Source organism: Panthera pardus, unplaced genomic scaffold (genome assembly GCF_024362965.1).
Source record: "Panthera pardus isolate Hobbes unplaced genomic scaffold, ASM2436296v1 HiC_scaffold_13, whole genome shotgun sequence".
In the NCBI taxonomy this organism is placed as follows: Eukaryota; Metazoa; Chordata; class Mammalia; order Carnivora; family Felidae; genus Panthera; species Panthera pardus.
The window spans coordinates 122,989,039-123,003,348 of NW_026526688.1; the positions used below are offsets into that span (position 1 = coordinate 122,989,039).

General features: G+C 34.1%; 1 protein-coding gene across 5 annotated transcripts in view; it reads right to left on the reverse strand.

Moving 5' to 3' along the window:
• Nucleotides 1-14,310, reverse strand: part of RAP1GDS1 (Rap1 GTPase-GDP dissociation stimulator 1) — a 167,935-nt gene that overhangs the window by 58,282 nt on the left and 95,343 nt on the right. For 4 of the 5 annotated variants that reach the window (XM_019415489.2, XM_019415478.2, XM_019415512.2 and 1 more), the window contains one exon: nucleotides 2,507-2,653. The exons of the other annotated variant lie outside the window; for it this stretch is intronic. In XM_019415489.2, coding sequence (XP_019271034.1) covers nucleotides 2,507-2,653 — 147 coding nt within the window. The remainder of the gene's footprint in view (nucleotides 1-2,506; nucleotides 2,654-14,310) is intronic. 5 annotated transcript variants of the gene reach the window in all.

A 14,310-nucleotide genomic window follows, 5' to 3' on the forward strand; every position in this document is an offset into this window, starting at 1 on the left:
TTCAAGTTGCAGCTTTTAGAATGATGGAACAAAAACACTTCTGCTTCAATAATTTTCTGAGAAAAGTTAATCAAGTTTTCCAAAGTATCTACTTTTGGGGAATACTTGCACACCAGAAAAAAAGCCTATCCTTACAAAACAAATATATTATGCATTTCATCTGTGGACTCTGCATGTTGTTAATCATTTCCTTCTCAGTACATATGTCTACATGCTGTAATATCCTACTGTAGAGACTCAAAGGAAATTGCAGTCTCCTTTGGATTAGAATTAGTGATATTTTTAAAGACCATTTAGCCATTTGATATGTTTTTGCATAGATTTTGAACAACAGCTTCCTCAAAGGACAAACAATGAGTTCAAATTCATAACAAGACTAATTCCTTTATATCCAAAGCAGCTATAATAGCTTCATGACTAGTTTCTTTCATTTACTTTTCTAAACAATTCTCCTATTTAGCGCTTGTCCCACTTTCTCAAGGTGTCCAAGAGGAACACCCAGTGAAGATGGGTGTCCAAGATGTCCCAAATGAAGTTGAAGAGAAAGGAACATGAACAACTGGCCAATGAGTTCTTAATGCAATTCAGATACATATCTATTATGGTCAAATTTCAATTATTTAGGAACTAGCTCCTCAATTTGTAGATTACCTAGACTCTATCATTTCTGTTTCCCCTGTTCATTTTCTTTTCAAAAATGATTCCACTACAGGGTTAAAAAAAAAAAAATAGTGGTAGTTGACCCTATAAACACTACCATTTGTTACTAGCTTCAGTTTAATAGGCCAGACATTTGACAAATAAAAACTATTTTATTATTGTTGTTGTTGGAAAATTTAATTCAAAGGTTTAAAGCCGGTATCCCCTGCTTAGGATGTGACCTGAGGACACATTCTAAGTTTAGTTTGTACAGTGCTAAAAAGCATATATAGGGGCGCCTGGGTGGCTCAGTCGGTTAAGCGTCCAACTTTGGCTCAGGTCATGATCTCGCGGTCCATCAGTTCGAGCCCCGCGTCGGGCTCTGTGCTGACAGCTCAGAGCCTGGAGCCTGTTTCAGATTCTGTGTCTCCCTCTCTCTCTGACCCTCCCCCGTTCATGCTCTGTCTCTCTCTGTCTCAAAAATAAATAAATATTAAAAAAAAAAAAGCATATATAATCCAACATTTAAAACTCAGATATCACATGAAAAGACAGATTTTCAGTCCACCCCATCTCCAAATGAAAAGATTTGGCAGTATTTGGCCAAATTGCTATATAGAAACCACCAGCAAGAGGAGAGTAGTGACTCTCTCCACACAATGGGACAAGGGTTACAGTCTCTACCATTTGTGGTTGTCACCAACACCAAGGCCAAATGTCAGAAGCCATTTGTCATCAATGTTTCTCTTTTTTTTTTTTTTTTAATTATTAAGAGTATTTCTTTGGACTTGTAACTAATAAAACTGAAAACTGAAAAATATGCCTGAAGGTCCACATGTTTCTAGAACACATGAAAGTAAAGAATAATGTGTTCAATATGCAAATAAAATCTGTCTCTGCCAAAGACTACAGCTTGAGATGCCATTATAAAACAAACCATAAAAAGACCTTATGTATATATTACAGTCTAGAAAATGATCAGAATTTGAGTGTTTGATCCATGCCGTAACTCATAGAAGATGAATCATTTTTTGTGACATTCAAAAGTATAGTGAAGCTTTCATATCACTGATTCTATGTTCATTTAATTAATGACTATATAGATTATCTGAAAATTTTGACATGTCACTTGTTGCTAGGTTCTAAGAATGTTTTTACAGAGAAAAGAAACTTCTATAGACAAATATTTAGTAAATTTCTAAAATCAGGCACTGCAATTGCCCTGAATTTTATTTTTCTAAGTCCAGATTTTTTTATTTTTCTAAGTCTAGTCAGTTGGTTAAGCATCTGATTTTGGCACACATCACGATCTCACACTTCATGAGTTCAAGCCCCACGTTGGGCCCTGTGCTAATGGCACAGAGCCTGCCTAGGATTCTGTCTCCCTCTCTCTCTGTCCCTCCCCACTCGTGTGCTCTCTCTCTCAAAAATAAATAAACATAAAAAAACAATTACAAAAATTTTTTTCTATTCTTACAAGTAAATCTAGTACCTAGATAAAGTAATTTTACTTATATAGACAGTATTTGTGTTTTAAAGCTACTCCTGGCATTAATATAAAGTAATAAATGTGAAGCTATTTTAATATTGTTATTTTTAAAATGTGCACAGTGAGAAATCTTAAACCATTTATGTTGTTTTGTTTTTGGTATTAATTAACATGGGTAACTCTTCAAAAACTCATCCCATTTAATAATTAGACCATTCTGTATTTTTGAAACACTGTGATCTAATGTTGGCTAGTTATTAATTTTATATGCCACTTATGAATTCTTTGTTCATCATTTTTCTAAATATTTTTGGCTTGTACTGTAGTTTGATTTTTAATTTTCCCCCAGAGATAAAGCAAGTTTTCAATTTTGTTTACCATTCTCATTGCTATAGTTCATCAGCATGCCACAAAAGACAGTCAAGAGCTTCTCATTGGCGGGATCTGTTATACTGCACAGTGACCTTAAATGGTCAATTACAATCTGTGCACCACCTGCTTGGTCAACTGCACTTCTGCCCTCATCTGTAAAACAAAGAGTTAAATTAAAAATAAAAGAAAAAAGAAACGTACCTTACAATTTCAAATATAAAACATAACAGTGTTGTTAATCCTTATTTAGTGAGTAAGTAGAAAATAAACTAAGCAGGGCATTAAATATGTCTTTTTGGAAAAACAAAACAAAATAAAACAAGTAAACATGGAAATGGGGGTGGGATGGGGAAAAGAGACAATCACTTTTTCAGAGAAAAAAGATTATTCTCACTGGCATCATATAGGAGCTTAAAGAACTTCTCTGTGTCCTAGGAATGTATGACTATCACATGTGAAAATTTTCACCTCCTCTTTCACAACTGATAATTCTGAATTAGAGGAAAAAACAGGAACTAATATTTTGTAGACATTTTTTTTTCTCAGCTTGGAAACTACTAAATATATCTTCCTATCAGTGTTTTTCAAGGTTAGTTATTATCAAAGAAAACCTTCTGACCTACAGAATAATTCGAGATCACGAAATATAATTCTTAAATATTAGTACTGGGGTCTCTGTAATGGCATTTCTATAGTCTATAAGCATGTTCCCATTCTCAATTCTTGCTACTTTGTGTTTCATCTTATTCCCTCCATTGTAGAACACACCAATACACTTCATCATTACAACCAGTGGTCAAAATGATGGTTAAACATACCTTCTCTTATGTATACACCTATATTACATAGAATAGATGTCACTTAACTGTTGGAACATATAAAGAGCTTTCGAATACTTTCTGACCCCTGAGCGCAGGAATGGAAAGAGATGAAAGAAAGAGTATCTGCATTTCTAAATCTGACTTCCACATACAAACAATGAGAGACTCGAGAACAGTGCTGTCCAATAGAAATATGAGAGGCTAAGTATGATCCACATTAATATATATTTAAATTTAGCAGGAGCCACATTAAAAATGTGAAAAGAAATACGTAAAAAATCAATTGGAATAATCTATTTCATAGAATCCAATAAAACAGCATCTCAACATGCTATCAATATACAAATTATTAGTGAAATGTTTTACATTTTTATGCAACAAATCTCTGAAATCTGAGTACACTTTACACTTACAGTTACATGTTAATTTAGACAAGCCACATTTCACAATTGTTTAATAGCCAAATCTGGCTGGTGGCCACCGTACGGGAGAGTGCAGCTACAGAAGCCTAATATAAAGGATCAGTAAAAGAAATGGCTCACAAAGGAGTTACAGCTATGAAGTTAGTAAGTGAAAGATTTTTTTTTTTTCTAGTAAGATAACTGAAACTAAGGTCATATCTTTATAATCGCTGCTGAATCATATTAGACAATGAAACAATATATATCATTTTTTATGATACACACACACACACACACACCTTACAAAGCAGGGCCTCATAAATTCTAGTTTCATAATTTTGAAAAATTTTCAGGAAATCCATAACTCAAATGAAAAAAAAAATTTGTTCACTTAGTTTTGTGCCATGTCCACTTAGCTTTACTATATTGTTATATACGTGCAGAACAGGAAACTATGCTAATCAGCTAATAAGACCACAGAAAATTCTTAGTTATCAGGGTAACTAGTCATGAACCAGCCGAGAACAATGGTAATATCTCATTTAGAAATCTAATATCCAAGGTTTTACTATCCAATAACATAAATGTAAATTATCTCAGTTGCTGGGCAATTTGTATGGGGATGATGTCCGAGAAAACTGAACAGTATGATTACAAATCTAAATGGTTAGACCTTCAATATTATGAATATACAGTATAGCCCATGCCTAAAATGTAAAGCTTTAATAGTTTTTGATTCAAACTGCTGAGTGAGTATGTGCTTTCAAAATATAAATCACATATGCTTAGACTTAGAAATCTTAGAGAATTGCTAAAGTAAGCCTTAATTTCATGTTCTAGGAAACTAAGAATCTTTATAGAGCCTATTTGCTGTGAATTTTAAAAGCTAAGCTGGCTTTCAAAAGTTAGCTATTCAATATTCAAAATATTCAATAATGTAACAAACTTTAATACAAATTTATTCAACAAACTTGTTCATCAAATTTAATAATGCAGTAAATAAGAACGTAACTACAATTAGAAAGCAAACTACCTATTTGTGTTTCAGAGACACAGTGTTTTTCCTCCTGTCCTTTGCTTCCTTCTTCAGTTTCCTTCCTCCCTTCCTGGCCAGTTTGGATTATTTACAACAAAGATCTTCAGTCATGTATTATCAGGGGTTGGTTACAGAATGTAAACTCAATCTCTATAGTAGAAATTACATTATACCAAATTTGAGAAAAAAAGCAAAGCAGATATACTAATAGAAATCTAAGCTAAAAAAAAATATTAACCATCACTACAGCAACATTTATACAGTTCCTTCCTTCTTTCTTTCCTTCCTTCATTCCTCCCTCTCTCCCCTCCCCCTCACCACCCCCTATTTTAGTAAGTTAGCCAGGGATGAATCTGAGGAATGTAAAATGCTGAATTCTATTACTTCACCAAAACCAGTGAAAGAGTATGTCTTTAAAGATACCTTACAAATCATTTAAATACATATTAGATCATCTCTCATTGCACAAATCCATATAAATTATTCTCCTACAATAAAGGTAGCTCTATAGCTTTATGTTACAGTATTAAAATGAGTTATTATTGTTCACTTAAAAATAATTTACAAAGGTACCTTATCCTAAACTTTCATATCCCCAGAATGTAGGCTGACTTTTAACTCTTCTCATAGTAAGTATCTTCTAACTTGTGACGCATCCTGCAATGTTACTTCTAGAAATAGAATTTATCTTAATTTTCGATAGTTATAAGGTATCCAACCACTGATGAAAGTGCAGCCCACCAACTCTTTAGGGGCCCTGCTACATTCTTTAATTATGACTTGTCACAGGAAGTAGTTTCCAGCACAAGTATGATCTTTCTTCACACTAGGTAAGAGGAGAGCTATGAATCTAAAGAGATACTGCACTTCCATTACTTTTCAGTAGCCAAAAGCAGGAAACAATAAAACCTGTATGTCATGGTTATTATGTTTCACAAATGAGAAAGAAAAAATGTTACCAAAAAAAGTTACCAAGTTGGTATTCCATCATCAGGTACAAGTTATACCCTAAGGCTGAGGAAAGAACCTAAACACAACCACTGAATACAATCATTGTGATGTGCTAGAGTGTATTCTAATTTCAGATTGACTTGTATATTTCTCTCCCTGTGGACAACAATACTCAGTACATAGTAGACACTTGGTATTTAGTGAATAAGTGGGGCCTTTGCCTACATGTTGGTAATTATCATTCACCTTGAGGATGAACGTGAATGTGTGTATGTGTGGTGTATGGGTACATGTGTCAGAAAGAAAGAGAATGAAAATGAAAATAATATAATTGCTTTTGTTTTAAGCAGCACAATATGGTTATAGAATAGTTTAGCTCTGGTTGTTTTTTGAACTTTATTTGAATGGAATTATGTTGCATTTCTTTTCTTTTTTTTTTAATGTTTATTTTTGAGAGAGAGAGAGAGACAGAGCGTGAATAGGGAAGGGATAGAGAGAGAGGGAGACAGAATCCGAAGCAGGCTGCAGGCCCGAGCTATCAGCACAGAGCCTGATGCAGGGCTTGAACTCATGAACCGCGAGATCATGACCTGAGCCGAAGTCAGATGCTTAACAGACTGAGCCACTCCAGGCACCCCTCATTTATCCTTTTGTGCCTGTCTTCTTACACTCAACATTAGGTTTGTGAAACTCATGCTTTGTTATTTGCAATTATTTGCCTCTTCTTTTGATGACTGTTACTTGGGTTGTTCCTAGGTTTGGGCTATCATTAATAATTCACAGATGGTACTGTTGGTTCACACAATTTGCACATCTTCCAGGTTCTCCATAATGACAACATAATGGAAACATAATTTCCAAGGCCAGTGTTCACTCCTCCCAGCAGCGTGTGAGTTCCTATGGCTTCATCCCTCCACTACTACTTGGGTATTGTTTGATTTGGGGTTGTGGGGTTGCTTGACTTTTAAAGATTAGGCAATCTGATAGGTAAGGCTGAACCTATTCCAGAATATACAAAAGCAGGTCTTTGTTGACAGTCCACTTTTCTGTACATTCAATAAGACAAGTTAGTATCAAGTGTATACAGCATGTACATGAAAAAATAAAACCCCACAACAGTTCAAGTTAGGGAGGAAACGAGGGAAACAGATAAATGCAGAGATACATAGATGTTACAACTTGAAAGAAAAAATGGAAAGGCAGCCAAGTAGCTAGTAGAAAGTGCCTTTCATGTAAAATATGATGAGATAGGCATAATTCTGGAACTTTTTTATATTCATGCTTTATAGAAAAGCTGTATAATAACATCAGCAAATACATAGTTATCATTTCTATCATCACCAGATTTCCAAAAGAAAAGACTCAACTCTCTGAAAAGACTAAAGAGAAAAAAATTGGGGAGGTGGCATGTTGCTGGATAAAAAAAAAAAAACAAAAAAACAAAAAAACAAAAAAACTAGACTCTGCAATAGCAAATATTATCTGAAATAAATTTTTTACAGTATTAATTTATTTTTACAATTTAAAAGTCTATGATTTCCATGCTCCTTCCACTTTTGTGATTTAAACATCACCTTTTTCATATTTCTTCTCAGAAATTCTCAGTATGAAATACAAATTTAAAATCTATTTTAAAAATTATGCTTACATACATAATTAAAATTAGTTTCCTCCCACCCTCTAATTATTTGTATAACAATAGGATCTTGCTTCCTTATGCATTCATCTGCTCAAACTTACTTCCTACAGAAGTCATAATTCTTTGTGACATCAGGAACGGTTATTGTGGTGACAACTATCATGTACAGCTCAGAAGATGACACGAGAGAAACAAACAGTGGCTGATCATACTAATAAGGTTTCATTTAAATTTTGTTAGAAATTCATACCGAGGATCATGAGAAAGTATATGTTTATAGAGATACTGCTAAATAAACTATCTCTTATCCTTTCAAAGAACTCTTAGCAAATAAAAAGTTTACCTTTAACATTCTAAAGTGCCATGGATTTGGGCACTGTCTCCCTTTTTCTGTTTTCTATAAAAGCATCCTGCACATAATACTCTGCAAGGGTTAATTAATGATGCTGGCTGTTCACAGGCTGCACACACACTGCTGTAAGTGCTAGAGTGTTTGGTGTAGCTTAAAATGGCATAGAGCATAAAGCTATAAAGGCTTTTTAAGGTTACTGATGGCAAAAACAGAAGCTAAGGCACTGAGCTGATAAATACAAATGACTTATATTGTAAATGTACTTCAGAGATAATACTCTGATAAGTGAATTAAAAAGATGAATTACAAACCGTTTTTCTTTTTCCCTTTTTTCTACTTGGACTTTGCTTAAAGAGATTATAATTAAACATCAGTATTCTGAACTACAACTTGGGAAATCTGAATTCTAATTCAATGTTTCCTCATTTAACACACAAAAAAGGCACACTGAAATACTTTTGCCATTCATTTCATTAAGACAATAGCACTGTCTACTATCAATTGAGAATCTATGTTTGGAGATACACTTTTGAAAAGTTCTTGGTATCTTTCCTGCCAAAAATCTTTTTAGACTATCCATGAACTTAATAAATATTAAGACTAATTTATACACTACAACAGCCATCCAAAATGCACACTAAACAGAGAGCAGCTGATAGACAAACTCTATTTCACATATAATTGGTTAAAGATTAAAGAGGCAAAGTACAATAACACAATTTTCACAGCCATGTCAAAACTCATAGCCACTAATCCATTCAATGAGATCCATTTTGAGAGTGAAAAATTTCTAACACTCCTAGAGAATGTGCTTTTAATAACAATATTTAGAAACATTGCAAAGAATGGACAAGTTATATAATCTTTTCTTAAACTTCAAAAATTGTAAGCCTCATAAGCATGGACAAAATCTCAAACTGTGCTGCAATATTTCCTCACATGTCCCTGTCACATCACCCACGATGACCCACCCAGTCACAACTTTCTAAAGCCCCTCCCTTTCTCAATGCCTGCATTCTTAACAGAAACCACACCTGCTGCTCCACAAAGAAAACATCTAACACCATCTTTCCTCACTTTTTCACCCTCTCCACTATTAGCTGTAGGAGTATGTGCATCCTTTCCCAAACACTTTTAGACTCTCCTATTGTAATTTAAGAAAGTAAATTATAACAGGAGGTAAAACTTTTACTCTTCAAGTAAACAAAGTTGTACGCGTCTCATAAGCTAGGGTCTCTGAGGAGCTGAATGCAAAGAACATTTCATAATGAAAACCTAGGACTAGTCCTGATTGTTGGGAGAGGGAGTCAGAATTTCTTTGTTACCTAAAAGTTGAAACGTTAACTTAAGAAGTTCAATTCGGCAAGATATCAGCTTTTAATATTAGAAAAACTGTATTATCATTGACGTAATAGTGACTTATAAAGTAGCCATAATAAGGTTTCCTGATTATAAGCTTTGTTAAATTTGACCATAAGAAAGCCTCTTAACCTCTGTTGATGTGTTCCCTGCTCTGGAAGAAGGGATGAAGGAACAGAAGACTCTGAGCTTCTATTTAGCTCTGACACTCTAACTCATTTCTATTTCAACCTCTATTTCTACTCTGCCTGTGTCGTGCACACAGGAAGTACTTAGTATATGCTGTGTTTAGTTTTGGTTTTTAACGCATTAAAAACCTTCAAATCTTGTTCTTTTAACTTTCCAATCATTAATCATTATATCAGGTACTTATTTTTGTTTTCCCCAAGTAACTATTACTAGAAACTATAAAAGACGTATGGTAAATAACTCAAACATTCTTTTTACAAGCTAAGCTGGAAAGCTGAGACCTGGTTTTTTTCCTGCTGAGTTCTGAAAAATTATACTGTCTAAAAATAATAATTTTTCAAGTGTTCTTTCTTAGTGAACACAGACGTGATTCAGAGTAGATGCTTTAAGTCAAACAATTATAACTGAAGTCCTTACTAGTGTTAGTTTGCAAAAAGCAATCATTACAAAGGTGCCACGATAAAATTTATTTTAATGAAGTCCATCACTGCTTTTCTTCAAACTCCATTGCTAAGCTACTTTTTAACCTCTAAGAACAAATATTTTATTATGATAGAACCTGAACACATGTAAATATATTCTGCGCAGGGATTCAAAACAACAGGCAACGTAAATTAGACTCTTAAATGTAGGGACACAAATACTACTGAGTCTGTTTAGTCGAGCCCAAACTGTCGCTAGAGACTAGATTTAAAACTTCAAAGAGCCCACTACTTCTCAGGGAATGCCAGCCACATGTGTGAGGCAATTCAGATGTTTTAGGAAGCTAAGTGAACAATATTACTGAAAATCCCCAAACTATCCCATTACTGAGTTAAGGAAAGGATTGAATTGCCTGATGTCACCAGAGTTCTATGCAAACAGTGCTCCAAATAAACAGCAAATGGGACAGAGTTTATAAATATTTTCATTAAATGTGATTTTTAAAATGTCAGTTGCTGTTTGCAAATTTACTTGAATTGAAAAGGAATCAGCTATCAAAATCCTTCCTAAAAAGTTACAATAAATCCATGACACAGATTTACTCATGAATGTATTCTTAGCTTGTCTTTCAAATTCAGTAGTTTGATATCTTTACTTGCTTGAGATAATGTTATTGATATAGAAGTATGCTTTTGAGATACAGCCTTTATGCCTGCTTATTATGGGGTCAAACTATGTTCTCCCAAGATATATGTTCAAGTCCTAACATCCAGTACCTCAAAATCTGACTTTATTTGGAATCATGGTCACTGCAGATGTGAGTAGAGAAGATGAGGTCATACTAGAGTAGGGTGGGTCCCTAATGCAATATGGCTGGTATCCTCTTGAAAGGAGACAGATGCAGAGAGGAGAATGCCAATGTGAAATTATAAAAGCACAAAGGGAGAAGACAACCATGTAAAGACAGGAAGAGACTGGAGTTTACTCCCACAAGCCAAAGAACTCTGGAGGACACCAGAAATCAGGAGGGGCACAAAAGTCCTTTTCACCTACAGATTTCAGAGGGAACACAACCCTGCTGACACTCTGATTTTGGACTTCTAGCCTCCGCAACTATAAAACAATAAATTTTTGTTCTCTTAAGCCACCCAGTTTGTAGTACTTTGTAATAGCATTCCTAGGAAACTATTATACTCCCCCACATAAACAACGTATAATATTCAAGCTTCATACTAAAAAGCAGAAAAAAAGGATTTGACATTTAAGATTCAAGTAAGCCTTTACTATATACTCAGATTTTATACAGCTCACAGAAATTATGGTTTTCAGATCACTAACAATAATGTATAATTAATATAAACTTTTAATTAATCAATAGTCAGTGTACATGTAGTAAACTGTGATATGGGCACAACCTATGGAAAATTATTTCCTCATTACTTAATTGACTGTCCTTGAATTTTTTTTTCCCACTTAGCATCCAGATGTTTAGAAATGGGTTTTACTCTGGGCACTGGTAGTAATAGAGATAGAGGTTCTGCCTTGTGCTTGTCAACCACAGTCTACTGTTGGAAGAGGAATAGAAATATGCAGGGAATCCCTTTGTGGCACATGCATACCACATGTGGTACACACATACCACCTTTAGGTATGCACAGATGAATAAAGGCTGAAGAGAAAGCAAGAACAGTAAGCACGCCTCCTCTAAGCACAAGGTAAGAAGAGCCCACTACTGAGAGAGTTTGAAGACTCCTGCACTGAAGTAAAGTTAGCAACAGTAAAATGTGAACCCAGCCAACTTCTGACTAGATTGGCTGGACCTCCACCCTGTACTGACTGCCTGAAATAAAAAAGGAAGTGTGCTTTTTTTTCCAGGGGATTAAATACTGCTCATTTCAGTCTCTGCTGTTTTTCTATACATAATGCCCAGCACTCAATAAAAAATTAAGAGATGTATTAAAAAAGAGAGAAAAGAAATAATCCACTATTAAACGATAAACAATCATCAGAATGAGACTCATTGTGGGGCGCCTGGGTGGCTCAGTTGGTTAAGCATCCAACTTTGGCTCAAGTCACGATCTCACGGTTTCTGAGTTTGAGCCCCACGTGGGGCTCTGCTGACAGCTCGGAGCTCGGAGCTCGGAGCCTGGAGCCTGCTTCGGATTCTGTGTCTCCTTCTCTCTCTGTCCCTCCCCAACTTGTGCTCTGTCTCTCTATGTCTCTCAAAAAATAATTAAATGTAAAAAAAAAAAAAAATTATATTAAAAAGAAGAAGAATGAGACTCATTGTGACCTACACGTTAGAAATACCTGACAGGCTTTAAAATAACTATGATTAACTAGTGGAAAAGGTAAATAATGTCCATGAACAGATGTGGAATTCTGCAGAGAAATGAAAACTATGAACAGTTAAATGGAGATGCTAGAAAAGAAACACACAATATTAAAGATGAAGAATTATTTCAAGAGGCTTAACAGTAGACTCAACAAAACCAAAGAAAGACTCAGTAATTGTAGATCAAGAGAAATTATAAAAACTAAAATATAAGGAGACAAAAAGAGTGAGAAAACCCAGAGCACCTAAGAGCTGAAAAGCACCTAAGGGCATTCAAATTAAAAATGAAGGGTGTTATAGAAGCACAGAAAATAGCAAGCAGTCTAACACATACTATAATTAGAATCCCAGAAGAAGAGATAAAGAATAGGGTAGAAAAAATATTTAAAGAGTTAATGGCTGAGAATTTTCCAAAAATAATGAAATATACCTTGCCACAAATCTATGAGGCTTAGGGAACCCCAAAAAAGCACACAATAAAAATACATATCAAAGAGCCAAGCTGATAAAAAAAGAGAGAGAGAGACAGAGAGAGAGAATCTTTGAAGGCAGTTGGGTGGGGGGAAAGAAAAAAAATTAATTTTGGATAAGAAAAAATAAGAAAAGCAACAGACTTCTCATCTAAACTATTCAAGTTAGGAGACAAAGGAATAACATCTATAAAATACTGAAATGGTATTTCAAAATGTTTTTTACAAAACCTGCAACCCAGAATTCCATAGCCATTGAAAATATCTTTCAATAGTTAAGGTGAAGTAACAAACTTTTCAAACAAATAAAAGTGGAGAGAACTCACTGACAGCAAATCTCTTATGCATAAAAATATTCACAAAAGTTTTTTAGGCAAAAGGTGTACAATACTAAACAAAATTTTGGATCTACCCAAGGAAATGAAGAAGACTGAAAATGACAAAAATGAAACTAAATATTAAATTTTCCTCCTATTTTTAAAGATAATTAACTGTCTAGAGTAAAAAGAACAATATATTGTGGGGTTTCTAACCTATGTAAAAACAAAATATATGACAATAGCACAAAGAATGGGAAGAATTAGAAGTATACAGATGTAAGGTTATTAAACTATATATGATATATTTTAAGGTAAACTGTGATAAGTTAAAGATCTATATTGCAAACCAAGGGGAACCACTAAAAAATTTAAAAGGTGTAAGTAATAAGCCAATAATGGGACTACACGGGAAGAATAAAGGTTACCCAATTTTTCCAAAAGAAATCAGAAAAAGATGGAAACAGGAATAAAGAAAAGTTCAAAAAACCAGAAAACAACTAGCAAAATGTCAAGTAAAGCTAACCACAGAAAGTAACTTTAAATACATATGTTCTAAATCTGCTACTTAAAAAGTAGAGATAGGCTGGATAAAAAAGCAAGACCAACTGTGTTATCTATAAACAACCCACTTTATAAGGGCATTCAAATTAAAAATGAAGGAACAGTGAAAGATATATTATGCAAACACTAATCAAAGGAAATCTGTGTCGATACGGTCAGAGATAGTAGACACAGAACAAGCAGTATCACCAGGGATAAAGTGGGACATAATACAATGTTAAGAAGACATACAATCCTAAACAGACCTTCAATATTTACAAAATAAAAACTATTAACTGATTGGCACATTTCATTATAGAATAGGTGCTTATCAAACGTTAACTTAGCCTTTGTGTCAGGCACAAACAAATATAAGATGCTGCTTTCATGGAGTTTCTATTCCCATGAGGGAGATAAGAATAGAAAAACAATAAATGCTTCAATAAAGTTTTTTATAGGGTGTTATAGAAGCACAGAGAATATACACATCTTCTGGAGGAGCCGATGGAGAAAAAAAGGAGAAAGGTGGTTTATATAAAATTTCACAGAAATTAACTGTCCATATTATGACAAACATAAGTATATTCACCTAAGATCTATACATTATGAATTCATAATGAGTAGATTTATACAGTAAAATTAAAGTGTCTTCTCTAGCTCACCTGTAATCTAAGTTAGCCACTACTAAATAGGAGTAACAGTTTCTTAAAATACTGATTAATGACATATATTGCATAATCATTTTGGTCAAGGGATTTCAAAACCTGTGACCAAATTAGCATTCATTTTCCTGCCTTTATTTATCAAACTTTTGGGGGTGGGTACCTATGATTCTTCATAAACTTCAGCTAGGTTTTAGGAATACAAAAATAACTCACAGTTAAGGAGAGAAAAGTATGAAGGAAAATATTTAAGCAGTAAACACAATAAAGTTTTCAGAATATAATGGAAGGACAAATAAGGAAATTAGTTTA